General features: G+C 31.5%; 1 protein-coding gene across 3 annotated transcripts in view; it reads right to left on the reverse strand.

Annotated features, from left to right (window-relative positions):
• Positions 1-18745, reverse strand: part of LOC118182623 (zinc metalloproteinase-disintegrin-like jararhagin) — a 162261-nt gene that overhangs the window by 40795 nt on the left and 102721 nt on the right. For all 3 annotated transcript variants that reach the window (XR_015040256.1, XM_085813273.1, XM_085813272.1), the window contains 2 exons: positions 18597-18696; positions 10529-10594 (listed from right to left, as the gene is read on the reverse strand). Coding sequence is in view for 2 of the 3 variants with exons in the window: in XM_085813273.1 (XP_085669399.1) it covers positions 10529-10594; positions 18597-18696 (166 nt within the window). In the remaining variant the exon portion in view is untranslated. The remainder of the gene's footprint in view (positions 1-10528; positions 10595-18596; positions 18697-18745) is intronic.

The raw sequence follows: 18745 nt of genomic DNA on the forward strand, positions 1-18745 counted from the left end.
TGTATTTCAGAAACTCTATTGGATACGAATACTTGCCATTTTTTAGGATCTGACCTTAGCCATGACAACACGATTTGTGAATCACTCCAAGCTTGCACTAAATCAAAATTTATAACTAATGCAGCTTTTACAGACTGAATTAAGCGTGCCAATAACACTGCTGCACATAATTCCAGTCTTGGAATCGTAATAGATTTTAATGGTGCTACACGAGTTTTAGCTGTTTTAGCTGAGTTTAACATTAATGTCAGAGTTATTGCAAGTTTTGATATAAATAACTGCTGCATAACCTCTTTCAGACGCATCACAAAATCCGTGAAGTTCACATCGAAAATAATCAGGTAGCAGAATTTTCCTAGGTATATTTATAGAATTCAAAAGTTTAACTTCTCTACATAGATTTCTCCAATTTCGATCAATCTCTTCTGTTACAGGATCATCCCATGATAACTGTAATTTCCACAATTGCTGAAGGATCATTTTAGCGAGAATTACAAACGGAGCTATCCACCCCAATGGATCGAATAGTTTTGCTACGAATGACAAAATAATTCTTTTAGTCGGAACACTTTGATACTCTATTACACCAACATTACATTTGAATTCATCATTGTCCGGATGCCATTCCAATCCCAGAACTTTCAATGGTTTGTCTTCTATTACATGATGAATATTGTCACTATCTGTGTTTGTTAAGCCAGAGGTTTTTAACAATGACGGTTCACTTGTCGACCATTTGTGAAGCTCAAAGCCACCACTTTTTAGCAGATGTTGCAATTCGTCTATCAATGCAATACCTTCCGAACTATCTTTTACACCAGTTAACATATCATCAACATAAAAATCTCTTAAAACTATATTCTTTGCCTTTGGAAAGTTCAATCCTTCATCAATCGCTAACTGACTCAACACTTTGGTTGCAAGATATGGAGCAGCTGCAGTTCCATATGTAACTGTTTTCAAACGACAAACTTGTATTTGCTTATATGGGCTATCTCTGCATAATATTCTCTGAAAATCTCTATCTTTTTCATGAACCTTTATCTGTCTGTACATCATTTTAATATCAGCGGTTATTGCAATGTTATGAAGTCTAAATCTTAGTAAAATACAAATTAAGTCATCTTGTATTTTTGGGCCTATCATTAGTGTATCATTTAAAGAAATACCTGTGGTTGTTTTAGCGCTCGCATCGAAAACAACTCTCAATTTTGTTGTTAAGCTAGAGTCCTTCAACACAAAGTGATGTGGGATATAATAGTGTTTATTCTCTAATTCATAATCTGTGTCTGGCACTAATTCTACGTATTATAGTGAAAAGTACTCTTTCATAAACTGAATATACTGGTTGTAAATTTCTTTCATAGATAACAGCCTCTTCTCCAAGTATTGAAATCTTCTGTACGCCACTTCACGGGAGTCACCTAGAATATCTCTATTATGTTTGAATGGTAATGCAACTGAATAACGACCTGATGTGTCTCTAAAATGCGAGTTTTTAAAATGTTCTTCACAAAGTTTTTCTTCATTTGTTAAAGGTTGTACATTTGGAAACTTTTCTAACTCCCAGAAAGAATTTACTAACTCATCTGTGTTTGTATTCAAATGATTTACATATACTGGCTCAAAATTTGTAGATTCAAAATTTGTAGTACCCGAAATTATCCATCCCAACCTCGAATTTAGAGCAAATGGTAGATCAGGACCACGTTTGACAATTTCTCCCGTCATTAAATGCAGAAATACATTTACTCCAAATAAAATGTCAACTGGTTGTGACTTGTAAAATAATGGATCAGCTAATTGTAAATCACTGAAGTTATCGAAGATGATTGATGGCAAAGATACATAGGGAATGTTATCTGTCACCTTGTCCAGTACAAACGCTGATGTTGATACACGAATATCACTTTTAAAATGAGAAGTGAATACTAAATCGACTTCCCCATTACTTATAGTATTAAATTCTCCTAGACATGATACAGAAATGGAATTATCTTTCACTCGTAATCCTAATTTCTTCACACAATCCCTTGAAATAAATGATCTCTGAGATCCAGTGTCACATAAACATCTACACTTCACAAATTGTTGCTTAGAATTTTGAACTTTTATTAAAGCAGTACACAATAAAATGTGACTGGTTTGATTACCCTTTGCATTCGAATCATAATGAGAGGCACAAACTGTGGCTGAAACGTCCTTAGGAATCGTTAATTCATCTCTTTTAATGATAGATTGCGTAGGCGGAGATATACTGTTTAACTGAGTTTTATTCTTTGAATTATTTATAATGTGCAAAATACTGTGATGCTTCTTAAAGCAATGTCGACATGTATTTAAACTGTTGCATTTTTTGAGCAAGTGCATATTAGATAAACAATTAAAACAGTAACGATTAGATTTTACAAAATCTATCCTTTGCTGAACCGATAAATTTAGAAATTTCGAACATTTGGCTAAACTATGCTCTTCTTTACAATAACCACAACCCAAAGTAGCAACCAGAACATTATTCTTATTTTGAAACACAGATTTAGGTACCTTATTACTTGTTGATTTGCTATTTTGAAGTGTTCTTGCATAGTTTTTTAGGAATTCAATTAAAGTCGTAAGTTTTGGAATTTCATTAGATTTTAACTGACGTTCCCACCATAATTTTGTAGCAGGATCTAATTTTTGCAAAGTTAAATAAGTCATTAAAGTGTCACCAAAATTATCAATGGTTTGATTCAATACTTCTAAAGAACGAATTATTTCATTAATATTATCAACTAAATTTAAAATAGCAAATGCTGATTCATTTTGAATAGTTGGTAAACTTAAAAAACGTTTAATATATGCAAAAATTTGTTCTCTCTTATTTGAATATCTTTCGTCTAACAGATTCCATGCTATTTCAAAATTACAATCCGAAATTTGAATGGTTTGAATAATGCGATATGCTTCACCTTTCAACGAAGCCTTCAAATACTGCAATTTTTGAGCATTAGATAAATTTGTATTATTTCTTACACAAGCACTGAAAAGATCTTTAAAAGCTATCCATTCTGTAATATTACCACCAAAAGTCGGTAATGTTAACTTGGGTAATTTAATATTGTCAAGAACCTGTTCTGAAATTACACTATTAGAATTATTTTTATTATTTTGATTTTTTAATATTTTTTCACCTTTAAATTTCCACAAATAAATTTTATCTGTGTACTCCTGAACATTATCTATTTCGTTTTCTAATTCTTTAGTATCTGTAATGAAACTTTCGATTTCAGAATCAAGCTTCCTTAACTCAGTTTCTTTTTGTTTCAATAATTCGACACATTCCTCTAGTTCTATTAAATTAATTTCATCTGCAGTTAAAATAGTTTCAATTTTCTTTACATAATTAGTAACACTCCTGCGTAAGACCGCTCTTTTGTTTTAAAAGTTATAAGTTCACTCATAATTGATCAATTCAAAAACAGAAATTGTTCTTAAATCACTTAACACTATTATTAAAATGAAATCGAATTCTACGTTGTATTACAACATTGTTCTTAAAATTTAACAACAAATTAAACGAATTTTTGTTCAAAATCCACTTACCTCACAAAGTGGATAATTTTCACAAACCATCTGCATATTTGCGATACACTTAGAATACACTTAGAACAGTCACTATCTTCACTAGCTCTCCGGCTAGACTTTTGACCAACAATATGTTTTCTAATTAACTTAATATGTTTCACAAACTATAATCAATCAACAAATGGACTGTATTCCTACACTTTTATTAAATTACACTTGTCAGCGATGCAAAATAATTGATACAAAATAAGCGAGCCATTCTACATGGCTGTCACAAACACAATTCTATCAATCAATTATCTTGTTGCCACACATAAAGTTCAAAACTAAAGAAAGAAAAGCAAAAGGAATTTACGCTGTTTGCAACAATAAAATGAAGCAAACGATACTCACATAAACAGATACTGAGAGATGGTCTTGAGTTCACTACAATAAAAAGAATATCACTATAAAACCGGCACGCGAATTTTGTGGCTTTCCAGTGCATGTTATAAAAGAAATGGAGAGCTGAATTCTAAATTTTTTCGATTAAGAACCTTAAAAATTTTGATTCCTTATGATAATTATAATAGTAATAGTAATAATAGTAATGAGGCTAATAATATTTAATAATGAAAATAATAATGATGATGATATTAATAGTAGTAATAACAATTATGATAAGGACGATTAATAACAATGATAACAAAGGCGACGATGATAACGTTCATTTAATATTAAGAGTTATTAATTTAAAACAAATTTGGGATCTACATTTAACGAAAACTAAATTTAGAATATAATAAATACGATTTTAAGAGTTGTTTTATTTATAAATGAGATACAAACAAAGATTTTGTTAATTTTCCAACTTAATCTGAGAAAATATATTTCAGTAACAGTTGAAATATTTAACATTCTATCAGAAGCTTTCTGAGTTTAAACAAGCATGGGGGGGCAAGTATTATTTCACGAATTAACATAGGTAAGAACCAACTATTAAACACTATTCGAGCCAGAAATGAAGAAAAATCAAAGGCACAAACTCGCTAAGGTCACAACTACAAGGTCAAAATGTAGAATACAAATTCAGTTATTTACTACAGGAAATTTTTTGAGATTATTACTTGGTTTGGACTATCCCTAAATATTTCTCTGTCAAACATATGTAAAATTGGTGTCGCCGTATAATTTTCCATATTTTTTCTATTGAATATCAGTAAAGCTCAATTTCTCCAAAGTTTTGAGTTAAAGCATTTATCCATTTTTTAGATTAAGTTTCAGCAATTCGAATTCCTCACTTTATACAAAGATTATGATTACATTTACATTATATAGTCTATACAGCAATAAGGCGCTGAATCTCACACCCCAAGAAAATTCCTGTAATGAGATGCGTTACATATAATATGTTAAAAAACTGCTTTTACAATAAATAACTTGTCTCTGTTAAACTCAAAAACCTGAAGTTATCTGATAAATTTATCAGATATTGTTATAAAGAACTATAAAATGCTCCTTTTGATACGCTTCCTGGTGTTTAAATAGTTCATTGTTATTTTTAATAAGCTTTCCCTCTTGTTTCTTTATTCTTTTAAGATATCCCTAGAGATATTCCTAGTCCTCTAGGCCTCTTTAAAAATTTCTCAGCAGAATCATACTTTACCCTAAATTTAATATACATAGGCTGGTCAAAAAGTAACGCACAATCTACTGTAGCTGTTGCACGTTTGCTACTGTTGCACATTGTTTACATTCCTGCATAGATAAAACCTAATGACTCTACAACTATACTGCAGTCATCTTTGTTTTCATGACACGAATGTAAAGTCATTTCATAGACTAGTTTACGTTTTCAGATCGAAATGAAACAACCAAGTTTCATCATAGGTAATGACTTAGGTCCGAATAACTTCTGAACCTATGGATTACACGAATGTACATCCACAGGTCCAGAAGTTTATCACAAACTTCTGGACTTTTCCTGCTTTCTTAGAATGCCTTCGTAATGTAACGGTCAGCACAATCGGCGCGTATTCGAGAGCTCCAGGTCCGAATCCCGACGAGGAGGAGGGTATTGCACATTTCTTCACGTTTTCAGCTTTAAAAAAAAAAAAAAAAAAAATCCTAATGACTCTACAGTGGCTCCCGAACTAAAAAAGGCGGTGGATGATGATTCTCCACCATCAGGATTTGGCGATTGTGTCCCCTAATCCTCAGTCGCACTTTAAAAGTGGGAGTATGTAAGGTATTTCTCCCGCCTTCCTATCATGCCTACGTGGTGTAATGGACAGCACACTCGGCGCGTATTCGAGAGTTCCGAGGTTCGTGTCCCGGCGAGGTCATTGCTCATTTTTCATGTCTTCTGCTTCAAAATAGCCTAAGTTAGCCTAAGTTTTAATAGACTCAGCAATACATTTAAGTCAAATGTTTCTTTCTTTATTTACAGTTTAATATAAAAAGCTGTAGTTCAAATAATAATATATTATAACTTAATAACACCAAAATTTTATATATGTTTAGTCATTTTATTATAATAATGATAATAATATTGAATTCTGATTAACTAACTGGCACTTTTTATTTTTAGCTAGTTTTATTAAGCTAGTGCTTTTTATTTTAAGCTAGTTTTGCTTTGTTTAATGTGCTGCGATAAATGATCTAATCACAAATTCTGCAGACCCCGAACCATACTGCTTAATTTCGAAGAAATCTGCTCAAATCACTATCATCAGTTTTTCATTGTTCATCATTTATAAATCAAACAAAACTTCGAATTTAAAACTCCCATTCTTTTCAATACAGAAGAAATTATTTCTTGTATACAACCATTCCATGCAACTTCATAAAGAGTCAACTTATGGATGAATGTTAACAGCTTCTATTTTTGAATACAGTTCTTTTGTCATTACAAATATTATAAGTTCATCAGCGACCAACACGTAAAGACGCTGAACACTGGCTGTTCAACAAGGCTTTATATCCCGTCGAACGAGTTGACTGCATTTTTTCCTCAGCGTAACTTGGATATGAGGCAGTTTCCTTTAGAAAACCCTCCACAAAGACATTTCTTTCTTTAGGCAGATAGCTTTTGCGGGCTTTACAATATCAAGCAAACCAAAATTCATTATGAATACTAACAAACTTATTCCTTTCTGCTGTATTTCTCTGCTCGGTTTCTTCAAAATTTCGCAAACCAAAAAAAGAAAAACCAGTGTTTTTCTTCCTAAGAAGGGAATAGAAATAGGTTTTCTAGGAAATTCTGCTGAAGAGCATAGCTGCATAATGCAATGTATCAAGTTTATAGAAATACTGCAACGTTCTGGATAAAAAAGGAAGCATGAGATGGACAATTTGATCAATGAAATGAATTTAAAACAGTATGCTGCCATGAATTAAACATTAATTTTAGTAAAATAACCATCGATTGACCTGAAGGGAGTGTATCAAAAATATTAAAAATATTATGAGAATTACCAGACTGTGGAGAAGAGATACAAAATGGAAAGATGCAGTTGGCAAAATGGAGCGTATACACTAATTTGGTGCTACCAAAAGATTGCTACCAATCTTTGAACTGTAAATTAAAGTACGGTATTTGTAAATCTCAATAAATGATCTATTGTATACCAATTCATCAGTTTTAACTGAGTGATTTTTTATGAGTTTGAACCGCGTGACCTAAGAAAGACATCCAAAACAGTTCTGAAGTGCGTGACATACCTGCTGAGTTAGAAATGATGAATCACTGGATAACGTTTGACGGACTTGCTTGTCTAATATCGTAACCTCCAGATCAGTTTAAGTGACAATTCACGTGGTGGTCCCGCAATATTCATCTTTATCTTCAGGAGTTCGCGAGTATCCCCATACTAATATTGTATGATTTAATGTAAAAACCATGATTTCTCTAAAGTTCAAGTCACTGTGCAAAGGTAGATCTTGCCTATGAAACATTTCATATGTCGAAATAATATACGATTAAGGAATTACCTTTAACTTCAAAAATATTTGTAAATGTTCTCAGAAGATTGGGGGAAATAATAAGGAAAACCTCTAAAGCAACATCAGCGTGTAATAAAAGCAAAAGTTTTAATAATATACATAGTTACTATAAATGATTCATTAGATTTCAAAATGTTATATTTCGTAAAGTATTGCTAGTAAAAAAAATTACTCTTACATAAATGTAGGAGGAAAACTTTCAAATTTTACTAACTGAAAATGCTCGATGTGTACTTTTTTTGTTACATGACATATATTCATGTTATATTACGATTCTACGTACACACATTTTCAATATTACTCCGATAAAGTCGCTAAACCACTGGAACTTTTCTAATGTAACTGGAAGTAAGGTCATATTGTATTTAGTATACCCTCTTCCAAGGGGAAACATACTTTGAGCGTAAAGATCAGGAGACCTCGATCCCCATCTAAACAGTGATAAATTATCTTCCCCGTATCGACTAATCCAGTGATGTGGGAGTTCGTCATTGCTATAATGAACCATTTGTTTGGTTATAAACTCATCTCAGGATGGTCACTTGTTAGAGTTCATCATTGCTATAATGAACCATTTGTTTGGTTATAAACTCATCTCAGGATGGTCACTTATTAATCCGTATCCTATATCTTGGCTGCTGGTCTGGCTCATAAATGCAAGGTCTCTTCCGATTTCCCTTCTTGCTCGCGCAATATCTTAGATCGACGTCGACTTTCTATAGCAGTGATGGTGGCAAACCTTTTGGGGGCCGCGTGCCCAAAATGGAATGGCCGCGTGCCATTCCGTTTAAGATATTAAATAAGAATTATTCATAAGTTACCTAAAAATGCTTAGATCTTAAAACTGGAATTAGTTTAACAATGAAAGTATTAAAACTCACCGGCAGTCGGCAATAAACTTGAATTCGTTTAGCAAACATTAGCTGCTTCAACTTTGGCGTATTTTTTTCCATGCAACAAGTAATATGATTGGCCCAAACAATTGAAACATCATAAATTGAGCCAATAAATATGTATATCATTTCTACGGCGATATATGAAAATCTTATATCTAGGCTTAGGCCCTATTCCAGTGGCATTATGCGATAAGTAAGTAAGTCAAACGTTCAAGAAAAGACTAAAATACTTATTTAAATTACATAGTATCATTTTATTGTGCTTATTGATTAAAGAAGTAATATTTTAGTCGCGTGCCGGCTGATGAGGTTCTGCGTGCCGACTGTAGCACGCGTGCCATAGGTTCACCATCACTGTTGTATATGATCTGTCTATTTCTGTATTTTCCTCTAGGAAACTGACTGACTTATTAAGTGGTTCTCGAGATTTGCCCTTCAACTCCTGAATGAAATGACCTTTCGCGAGTGGTTCTTTTCTCGTGTTGTTAACACCACAATGACCATTGATCAAGAAAACTTAGAATCTATTCAAAATTCATGATATAACTCTTCAAAACTGGTTCTGGCCTTTTATTCGGTTTCAAATTTTTAAAATTAAGTCCTTTGGTGTTGTTACCTTTTTTTCACTGTGGAAGGTAGTTTATCATTTGTTATATTGACAATTCGACACTAAATTTACTTCTTAACGGAACCCTCTTTTCGATGATAATAATCAATCTTTTATGATGTAGGGATAAAGGCATTGAGCCTAAGTACTTCATTATTGAACCCTTCTTTGGTCTCTTGAATGGCTGATCGCAGAATTTACTGCCAATCAGGAAAGCCATTTCTTGTTGGAATAGAAAATTTTCCAAACCGTCTTTCATTCGGGGAAAAATGTCGCAATTGTAATATGCCCATTATAATCCTCTCAAAGAGGGAGGGGAGTCTTTAATAAATAGTAACGAACGCAAAAAATAGTTTAAATAGAATAATTTTGATCTTTCTCTGTGAAATGGTGCAAAAGACGAGGTCAACACGTCGACGGGCGGCAAAATTTGGGAGGCCTGGATGGCAAAATGCTGACTCTTGGCCCTGGTTTTGATAGATTCCTTTTTTATTAACTGGGTCTACTTAAACTGAGGGGCATATTATCGATCGTTTTAATTTATCTCTCAGTTTGAAATTCTGAGAAGTTCCGTAAATTTTTCTGCATAGCAATATCGTATAACTGAGTTCACTGCCTTAAAAGCGATGCTTTGATAAATTTGGCACCGAACTTCAATGAAACTGCAATCAACGATAACGTTTTGAGTGTTTGTGCTAATTATTACACTTATATTGTTACTAGTTGGAGACTTTTTGCATCGGTTGTTGTAACGGAATAATCGCTGCATGCAAGAAATTATCACATTCTACTCCCTGTTCTTGTGTTACATGTAGTTAGCTCCTCCAGCTAGAAAATTGAAAAATCTGTGTTTCGAATCCCGGCGAGGGCATATTTAATGTCTAATGGTATATACGGTAACTTCCGAATTAACAATAAGAGGTGGGCGAAAAATTGGCGTCATTTTCATCTCATCAACTGGTTTCAATGTCCTACCCAGTAAATTTAAGTGAAGGAAAATATAAAGAATTATCTCATTACCTATATTGCTTAGTTTTGTATTTAAGTGGAACACGTTCAGCTGGCCATTAAAGATCCATGGTTTGAATTCTGCTAAGGCATAACATGTTTTTTACATTTTCATCTCCGTAAAACCCTTACCAACATATTCTCATCAGCTCGGATTTTTTTGTGTTGATCGTTGTAATGGACTTTTTGCTATAATAAACAGTCGTTGTAACGAACACCATTGTAATCAGTACAATTAAACAGATAGGTCATAAAATTAAAAGCATATATTTTTTATGCTGTTTGTGCCCCTCTACTGAAAAACACTCTTACCTGATATTCATACATTTATTTTATTAAAGCATACTCCAATGCAAATTGTTTCAGGAATGTACAGTAAATTAACTTCATGAATTTATGTGAACGAAAATTCCCGTTAATTCTCTTAATATGTGCAAAAGCTATTTATTCATGACAGACTACTAACCTCGACTGTGCCGCAGTCACACTCTTCTGGTTCTTCTGTAATCCTGTTGCCACAAACAGACATTCTCTGCACAGGGAGTAAAACTAATGAAAAAAGAGCAACAGAAGTAATATTTTTAAAAGAAAATTGGTATTAATATTAATTACTGTGTAGGAAATGAAATTCAGCCAAAACTATTTAAAGTATTTAATTTTGAATATGTAACAGAAGAGTACATTAATTTATGCCGACAAAAAGCTCCTTGATCTTCAAAGAAGCGCATAAAGTCATAGCAAATTTTTTTTAAACCTGAAATAGCAATAAAAGATATAAAACTATTAATAAATACATAGACATTGTAAATAGAAATAACGTTTGTTTAAGTGAGCCTTCATTTTCTAAAACCGAAAACATAGCGAGCTGCCTGAAAGCCGTGACCATCGTGGTGGCCTTAAGAGCTGTTCATCCTAGGGTTTTATGTGAACTAACGGAGACATCTGGCACAGCCGACACAGTTCCAAAACAGTTTTTCCCCATAGCAGAGCTGGTTGAAAAATCTGACCTTCACCGTATACCTGTCTCAGATACCTACCTCCACGTATCGTCATGTCACATATAGCTGGCTTATGTCAATCAATGAGAATCACATATAGCTGGCTCATGTCAATCAATGGGAATCACATATAGCTGGCTCATGTCAATCAATGGGAATCACATATAGCTGGCTCATGTCAATCAATGTGAATCACATATAGCTGGCTCACGTCAATCAATATCAATGTGAATGGCTCTTTATGGTGCATTGAACCGTCGAAATATGGGGTATAGGTATTAGACTGTTAGATGACTTGTACTATTTTGTATTTTAATTCATTTTATTTTACTTGCTTAACAACTTATTCAATCAGCAAAAATATATACGTGTATTAAGAAGGTTTATTAAAAGAATGTTTTGTTATTTACACGAGTGATGTTTTATTTAAGAGCCAAACTTACTTTCAGCAATAAATAAATACTTTAGAATATGTTTATTAGTCTCTAGAATGCGTGGTACGCTGGTAGCGTAATAGTTTATTTTGACACGTAAGCGAAAAATACGATCCGCTGCATAGGATAGAGAGAGAGAGAAAACCCAATATTTAACATTTATTATTTAAAATTAGGGAAAAGAGCAACAGAAACAACCACATTTATAAGAATATCAATGAGCAAAACAAAGAGAAAATGAATATAGCGCTATCTGTAGTGAAAAAACGGTATTGACGGGTGAAAAAAACTAAGACATTTTTAAAAAGAGAACAATTGGACTGGAATTAATAATATTAACTAAAGGAAGCAGTCTTTTTGCTTAATTTTTTAAATTCTACAACAACGTGTTTCTCATTAAATTAGATAATGTATTACCTCATTGTATGCATCAGATTACTGCATCTACAGTTTCTATGCTGTGTTGCCAAATCATGCAATTTTTCGAAAATTTGCTACTTTTTTCAAACCTGTGCTATGAAAAATTATATTTGAAATTTTGCGAATTTTTGGATACGCCGTAAATTTCTCAATGTAACTTTCAAAATCTTTTTTATTTACTTTACAACTTATAAATTTTAAAAAAATGTATCTAATAATAAATTATGAAAAGGAATATTTTATTTAAGCTTAAGTAAAAGCTGGCAACTGGCAATTGGGTAGTGGCAGTGTATGAACGCATGGCACACACAATTTTCAGATCTTGTCGCTTACGTTTTAACGTGTTTGACTGTCTGCTTTGTTTAATATCGTAAAAGGTAATGCGTACTCGTTTATTTATTTATTTATTTATTTATTTATTTTATTTTTTTTTTTTTTTTGTGGGAAAGACGATTTAAAACTTTTGCTTTGAACTCAAGAACAAAGGTCGGCTTGTATAACTTATTAAGATGGGCCGATTTCGAAAAAATAATAATAATAGGAAGAAAATACTGCAAAAGGGAATGTAATACAAAATTACGCACCTTAATACTAATATTGGGATTTTATTGTTCTGTAAGTTTTATTTTCAGTTTCCCCTTCCCCAATTGTAAGGTGATAACGAATTGGTTTGTAGTTAGAGCTTCATATGTTGGATACTCAAAGAAAGTGAGAAATGAAAGTTATTCTCCTGATAATAATATTGCTAAAACTAAACAATCGAAATTACATAATCAAAGTATCACTAAATTTCGTAAGAGTAACACGAACAAATTTAACAGAAACAACGCAGGTTTTATTAATAATCAGAATCTAATGAATTCAATAATCGGAATGAAAAGTTAACTGAAAGTATTAGAGATTAAAAATACAATGAACACACACAAGCAAACATATATACATAAAAGAAATTCCAACCTCAGATAAATAAAGTACTACAGCGTTTACAATGCAAAGGTAAGAAGGCGTGTAACGAGCGATGTGAACAAATTGAGTTAAAAAAAAAAAAATCTGAAAGTTTTCAGACTTTTATGTTGCGCCTAAAGAGGCGTTGCCATTTACATACGCATACTTGTTTCAAGAGCATTTGGGCTAAAAATATTTAAAAACAGCCCATCTTTAGAATTTCCGATAGACAGTCTCCTCTAGCACCCGTACGGTGTTGCCATTGCCCGCTTTGAAATCGTTGAGTTTGTAAATCAAAAATTCGTTAAAGTTTTACAAAATCTGAAATACACAATAAAATAAATTCGAAATTCAAAATTCGAGCTTCTAGCTATCTATATTCGGCTGGAGGACTACGTTATTCAAAATTTGATGACTGTAGGTACCGTTGTTTTTACACACTTCGAAAAACATGCATACATTCACGCAAATTTTCATTACTTAATTTCTTGAAATATAATACCGGGCGATAATATCTGGTGGCAACATTTTGAAAAGTGATTCAGACCTTATAGTGATTTAACGTAAATCCCCGCCTTGAGACTAATAACGCTTCTGGACTAATGCTCCTTTGAGCTAATAAAAACTTAAATTAGCTGAGAATTAACGAAAGAAAGAAATATAGGTTTAAATAATCGGAAGTTAGCAACATGGTTTAAAGGTTTTCCTCTGACCAAGTAAACGATATCAATTGACCAAGTATTGAATTACAGGCCGTAGCTTGCAGAATTAACAGGGACTACGATGAGGTCAGATGATCCTGTGAGCTCACGAACTCATGGCGTCACGAAAAAGCACCTGATCTCTTACGGTATATTACTATTTTTTGCAACTTTTCGATACTTTCGGTACTAATATAATTCAAAATTTTCTGGTAACTTTGTTTTTGGCCCAATGTCTAAAGTCGAAATTTGCTTACCTTTGATTAATGGGAAAGCTTTAAAGATACTACGTTTAGCTGCTAGTTCTTTGCAAGCCAGTAAAACTTGCCTTAAAAAACAAGTACTATGATATACAATTATCAGGCTGACATTTCGTGAAGTTATTGCATAAAACAAACACAAAAATCATACTTTTGCTTTTTACTTTTCTTTATAAAATGAAATTTATCTTCAGATTCTTTTCAATAACTGTAACAAGCATTAACTTAGGTCATCTGTGAAAAAAGAATTTCATAAAACGGAGGCCACGTGTTGTCACTAGCTGTGAAACTTTTATGAACATTTTAAATCTTTCTCTTATGGATAGATGGCAGCACAAGCTCACTTTTAATTCCTCGAATTCTTTCACTGTTTAAGTTCTGCCTATTCTTATCTAGAAAGCAGGTCTAGAGATTAAATTAAGGAAAGTAATTAGCTTGAGTTTTGTAAAATATGAAACCATTTCTCTCTCTTGTAAATACTATGTAAATTTTAAATAAATAATTAATTTAAAAAAATTGGAATTATTTTGATTGTGCCAGTTATATACATAAGTTTGAAGGTATTGTGAGAAAAATATTGAGAGAATTGTGAGAAATATCTTGCGAAATCGAAAGTAGAAACAGATCGTTTTCAGTATTAACATTATGGCCGACTCACTGATTCATAGATGAAATAAGGTGAGAATAAACCGGGAGTAACTGGGATAAGAAAAGGATAAGTTTATTTTCTCTTTACTTGTTACTAAGTTCAGTCTTGTTCCAATACCTGTATTGTTTTATACTCTGTTATTGTTTATCGCATTTTAAAACACTGTAGTTATTCCTCAGAAATGTTTACAGGAAAATATAAACAGAAAAATCTTCTAAATATAAAACACAATTTTTATTGATATGATGACTCATATTTTTTTCAGTATGCTGTGGGAAACAGAATTAATTAAAAAAAAAAAAAAAAAAAAAAAAAAAGATAGGATAAATTAAAGTTTTTAATTTAATTGGAATTTTTCTGATTTTACATAAAATTTGAAATCTATATTTACAGTCATTATTTTGATTTCTTATTTCTAGTTTCATTTTTGTTGAACGCTTCAGTGCTGTTTCTGTTAATTAAAACTTTGATATATATTCGGGTCTATCAGACTTGCTTCCACCGCAGAACTTACAAGTTAGATTAAAATACACAAAGTTAGTTTATTTTTTCCGCAAAAAGTAATCTGATGCTTAGAGAATTAGGGTTAGAAGCTGTAATAAGTCTTAAAGGACATTAAAATGCATTTCCGCTAATTTGACGAAGTTTTTCTTGCTTATAACATTTTTGAAGTATAATGGTTTCAGAAAATTGAATGAAGGAACTTCATGCGATGTTTGTGAATGTGATGTTTGTGAAGCCCGGCTCCGGTACTTCTTTTGTTTTTGAGATAAATTCTAATTCCAAGCGGAGCCACCGGAGCCATAAATAAGACTTCGGCACTTCTTTTATGTAAGTGAACAACAAATTTCAGTAGAAATTGGATCTCCAAAATTTAATTTTAGCATATAATTATATTAAAAATCGCTTGTTAAATTTTAATTATTTAATTACTATATCCTTTAATTACTTAATTATTTTAACAAATAATAATTAATTAAGTAATAATTATCAAATTAATAAAAATTAATTATTAATATCAATTAAATAATTAATTATTAATTTGATAATCATTAACTATTTATTTTTCAAACTATTAATGATTTTAATAGTCGTTTTATTTATTTATTTACGCTTGTTTCTCTTTCCTGATGGTCTTCCATAGGGCTCCGGCACTTCTGCTTCTAGAAATTAAGCCCTGAATACAGCACAGGAACAGTTACAAAGAAAGGACACATCAGAACAGAAAATACACTAAAACGAAACACCTAACATTTAGAATTAATATTTAAAATTAAAAGTTAGAAATTACGGAGACATATAATAATAAAGAACTAAGCTGTAGGTCGACTGACTGCAAGTCGCTTTCTTCGCCACTAGAGGGCATTCGATAAAACAGTTCGGTTATAGTCAAATAGTTCTGTTACAGGCATAGTTAATTTTCTACATAAAGGCAGACAATGTTTTACGGTAGAAACATCGAAAATGTCGTTTTCTACCAACACGGTTCTGAGAGAGGCGATTACGATCATGATTCCGCTGTGAGTGCTTTAAAGGGTTTCATAGGAATAACTGTGAAAGGTTTTCTATAAATTTTATTCAAATTGATATGTGATTACTAACTAAATTTCTGTTTCAGTTTAGTGATGAGTAATTAATTTATGAAAACTGTATAAGAATAACATAATTTTAATTTTGTATATTTGCTAATCACTCAAAAATAAAAAATAAAGTTATTTGATTAAGACAAGTATATTTTTATTTGAATCAAATTTACTTGGTTATTTTCAACTTCCAACAATAAATTTAATCAATGTTAAAATAATTTCAGTAATTTAATACATAAAGGTAGTTACTTAAATATAACAACGGTACTTAATTTCGATTTAATTATTGTTAATTTACATTTGTATGACTATTGCCCAAATATTTATTGCTGATAATTAATTTCTCCTATTTTCAATACATAATTACTATTGATAACCAAGTAACCTACCATAAACCAAAGGGAAGTAGGCCTATTTAAGAACTTTGCACCTAAGCTACAAAAATTTAATAAAACATAAAAATCAAATTAATGAAATTGGAGTACTCCTATCAAAAATGCCATTTAAGTAAAAACTAAGAATTAAAATTTGATGTCTATATTAATTCCAATCAACAAAGTCATAATAAGAAAATAAAGAAATCAAAAATTAAAAAACAAATCAAAATCAAAATTTTTCTTTTAAGCACTAGCTAATAGTTGGGGGAAAGCAAATCAAATGAGATGCAAAAATTATTGCAAATTAAATGAAAATTTTAGCAATATTACAGAAAAAGGAACACTTGACAGCGAAATAATGCTGACTGATTAAGGGGAATTGGCTTATTTCATTCTCTTTCCCACTGCTCAAAGATGGTGTTTTGTCTCTGTCATGTACATGTAATTTAAAATTTTAGAAAATATTTATGCATAAATTTTCAATGCTTCAAATTTAGCTAACCCATATGCATGCCAAGAATTCCCTCTCAAATCAATTTAAAACATTCATTTAAAGATATAAAGAACGTTAGAACAATATACAAGTTTTAAATCAATGATGAGATCAAAACATGTAAAAAAAATATGTGAATAAAACATGTAAATGAAACGTAAACAAAAGGAGAATACTCTGTATTGCAAAAATACTACAAAATACTCGTATTCAATGAAATGAAACTGTCATATTTAAAATAATAATTTTCTACTTAATATATATTTTAAAAATTACAAGGATTACTAATAATACTTTCAAATTTAATAAAATCTAGGCACAAGCAAATGTGTAAATGTTAAATGTAACACAAGTGTATTACATAGTAAAAGCTGGAAGGTCAGTGGAAGTTTCAATGGTATTTTATGCAAATAATGCATAAATAAAGACACGTTTTTGATCCCGCAGATGTTGATGTTTGCTTTCAAATTAAATGTAATTTTATTTAACAATATGCTTGGTAGTCTTTCCGTATGCTGAATGGTGGTCGTGATAAGTCTTTATGTCACGTTGTGGACATTTCCTTGGCTTCCTTTTTGTGACGTCAAGCTTACTTTATCTATTCTAACCTCGTTGGATATTAGTCTGGAAACCGTATTTTGCGTTCAATCACTATAAACGGCGTATCACTTTTTAAATTGTTGCCGCCAACTATTATCGCCCTGTATTATATTTTAAGAAATCCCGAATTTTGAATTTCGAATTTGTTTTATTATCTGTTTCATATTTTGTAAAGCTTTAACAAGTTTTTTTATTAAAAAACTCAACGATTTCAAAGCGAGCAGTGGCAACACTGCACGGAATAAAACATTTTATTTCCAGCGAGCGAGACTGTCTATCGGAAAATTATCGCCCTGTATTATATTTTAAGAAATCCCGAATTTTGAATTTCGAATTTGTTTTATTATCTGTTTCATATTTTGTAAAGCTTTAACGAGTTTTTTTATTAAAAAACTCAACGATTTCAAAGCGAGCAGTGGCAACACTGCACGGAATAAAACATTTTATTTCCAGCGAGCGAGACTGTCTATCGGAAATTCTAAAGATATACAGTTTTTAACTATTTTATACTTTTGCTGTTCCTACTTTTGCTGTTGAATCAAATTTTATGTGGCGTAAGCGCTAAGAACAGGATATTTCAGAAATAAAGTAAACACACACTACGTTAATAATAAAAAGACAAAAACAAATTTGTAAAGAAATTGAACATTGATATGATGAACTGAAAAAAGACAAAAAAAAAAAAAAAAAAAAAAAAAAAAAAAACAGAAAAATATATGCCAATATTTAATGTATGCCAACAGAGCATCAGGAATTTTAAACGTATACTGCTATTAAAATTTCGTAATTTTGCTGTTGAATTGTATGCGGCGCAAGTGCTTAATAATAAAGCTAAAAAGCCCCCAAACAAGGATTAGTAGTGGTAAGCGTAATAGCTGAATGGTAAACTGCGAGCTCAGTGAGAGTGTAAAAAACCTCAACAAAACCTTTTGAGCGACCTTTAAAATCTTTCAGAATTTTTTTTAACAAACCATTAAAATGCAAAGCATAAAAAATCGTAACATAACTATTTCAAAATGCATAGAGAAAATAAAAATAACTGTTATTAAATTATTCCTGAAACTACTTTACCATTGTTGGCATATTAAACAGACAAGCACCATAACCTTTACTGAGAGTCTGGTAAAATTCTCCAACACTGCAGTTTGAAAAGAATGCAGAGCTTAGCAATCTGAAAAATTAATATTTAAAAAGAACATAATTTAAATTTCACATATAAT

The sequence above is a fragment of the Stegodyphus dumicola genome, chromosome 3 (assembly GCF_044657685.1).
Source record: "Stegodyphus dumicola isolate Sdum_Otavi_A_Nest chromosome 3, ASM4465768v1".
Lineage (NCBI taxonomy): Eukaryota > Metazoa > Arthropoda > Arachnida > Araneae > Eresidae > Stegodyphus > Stegodyphus dumicola.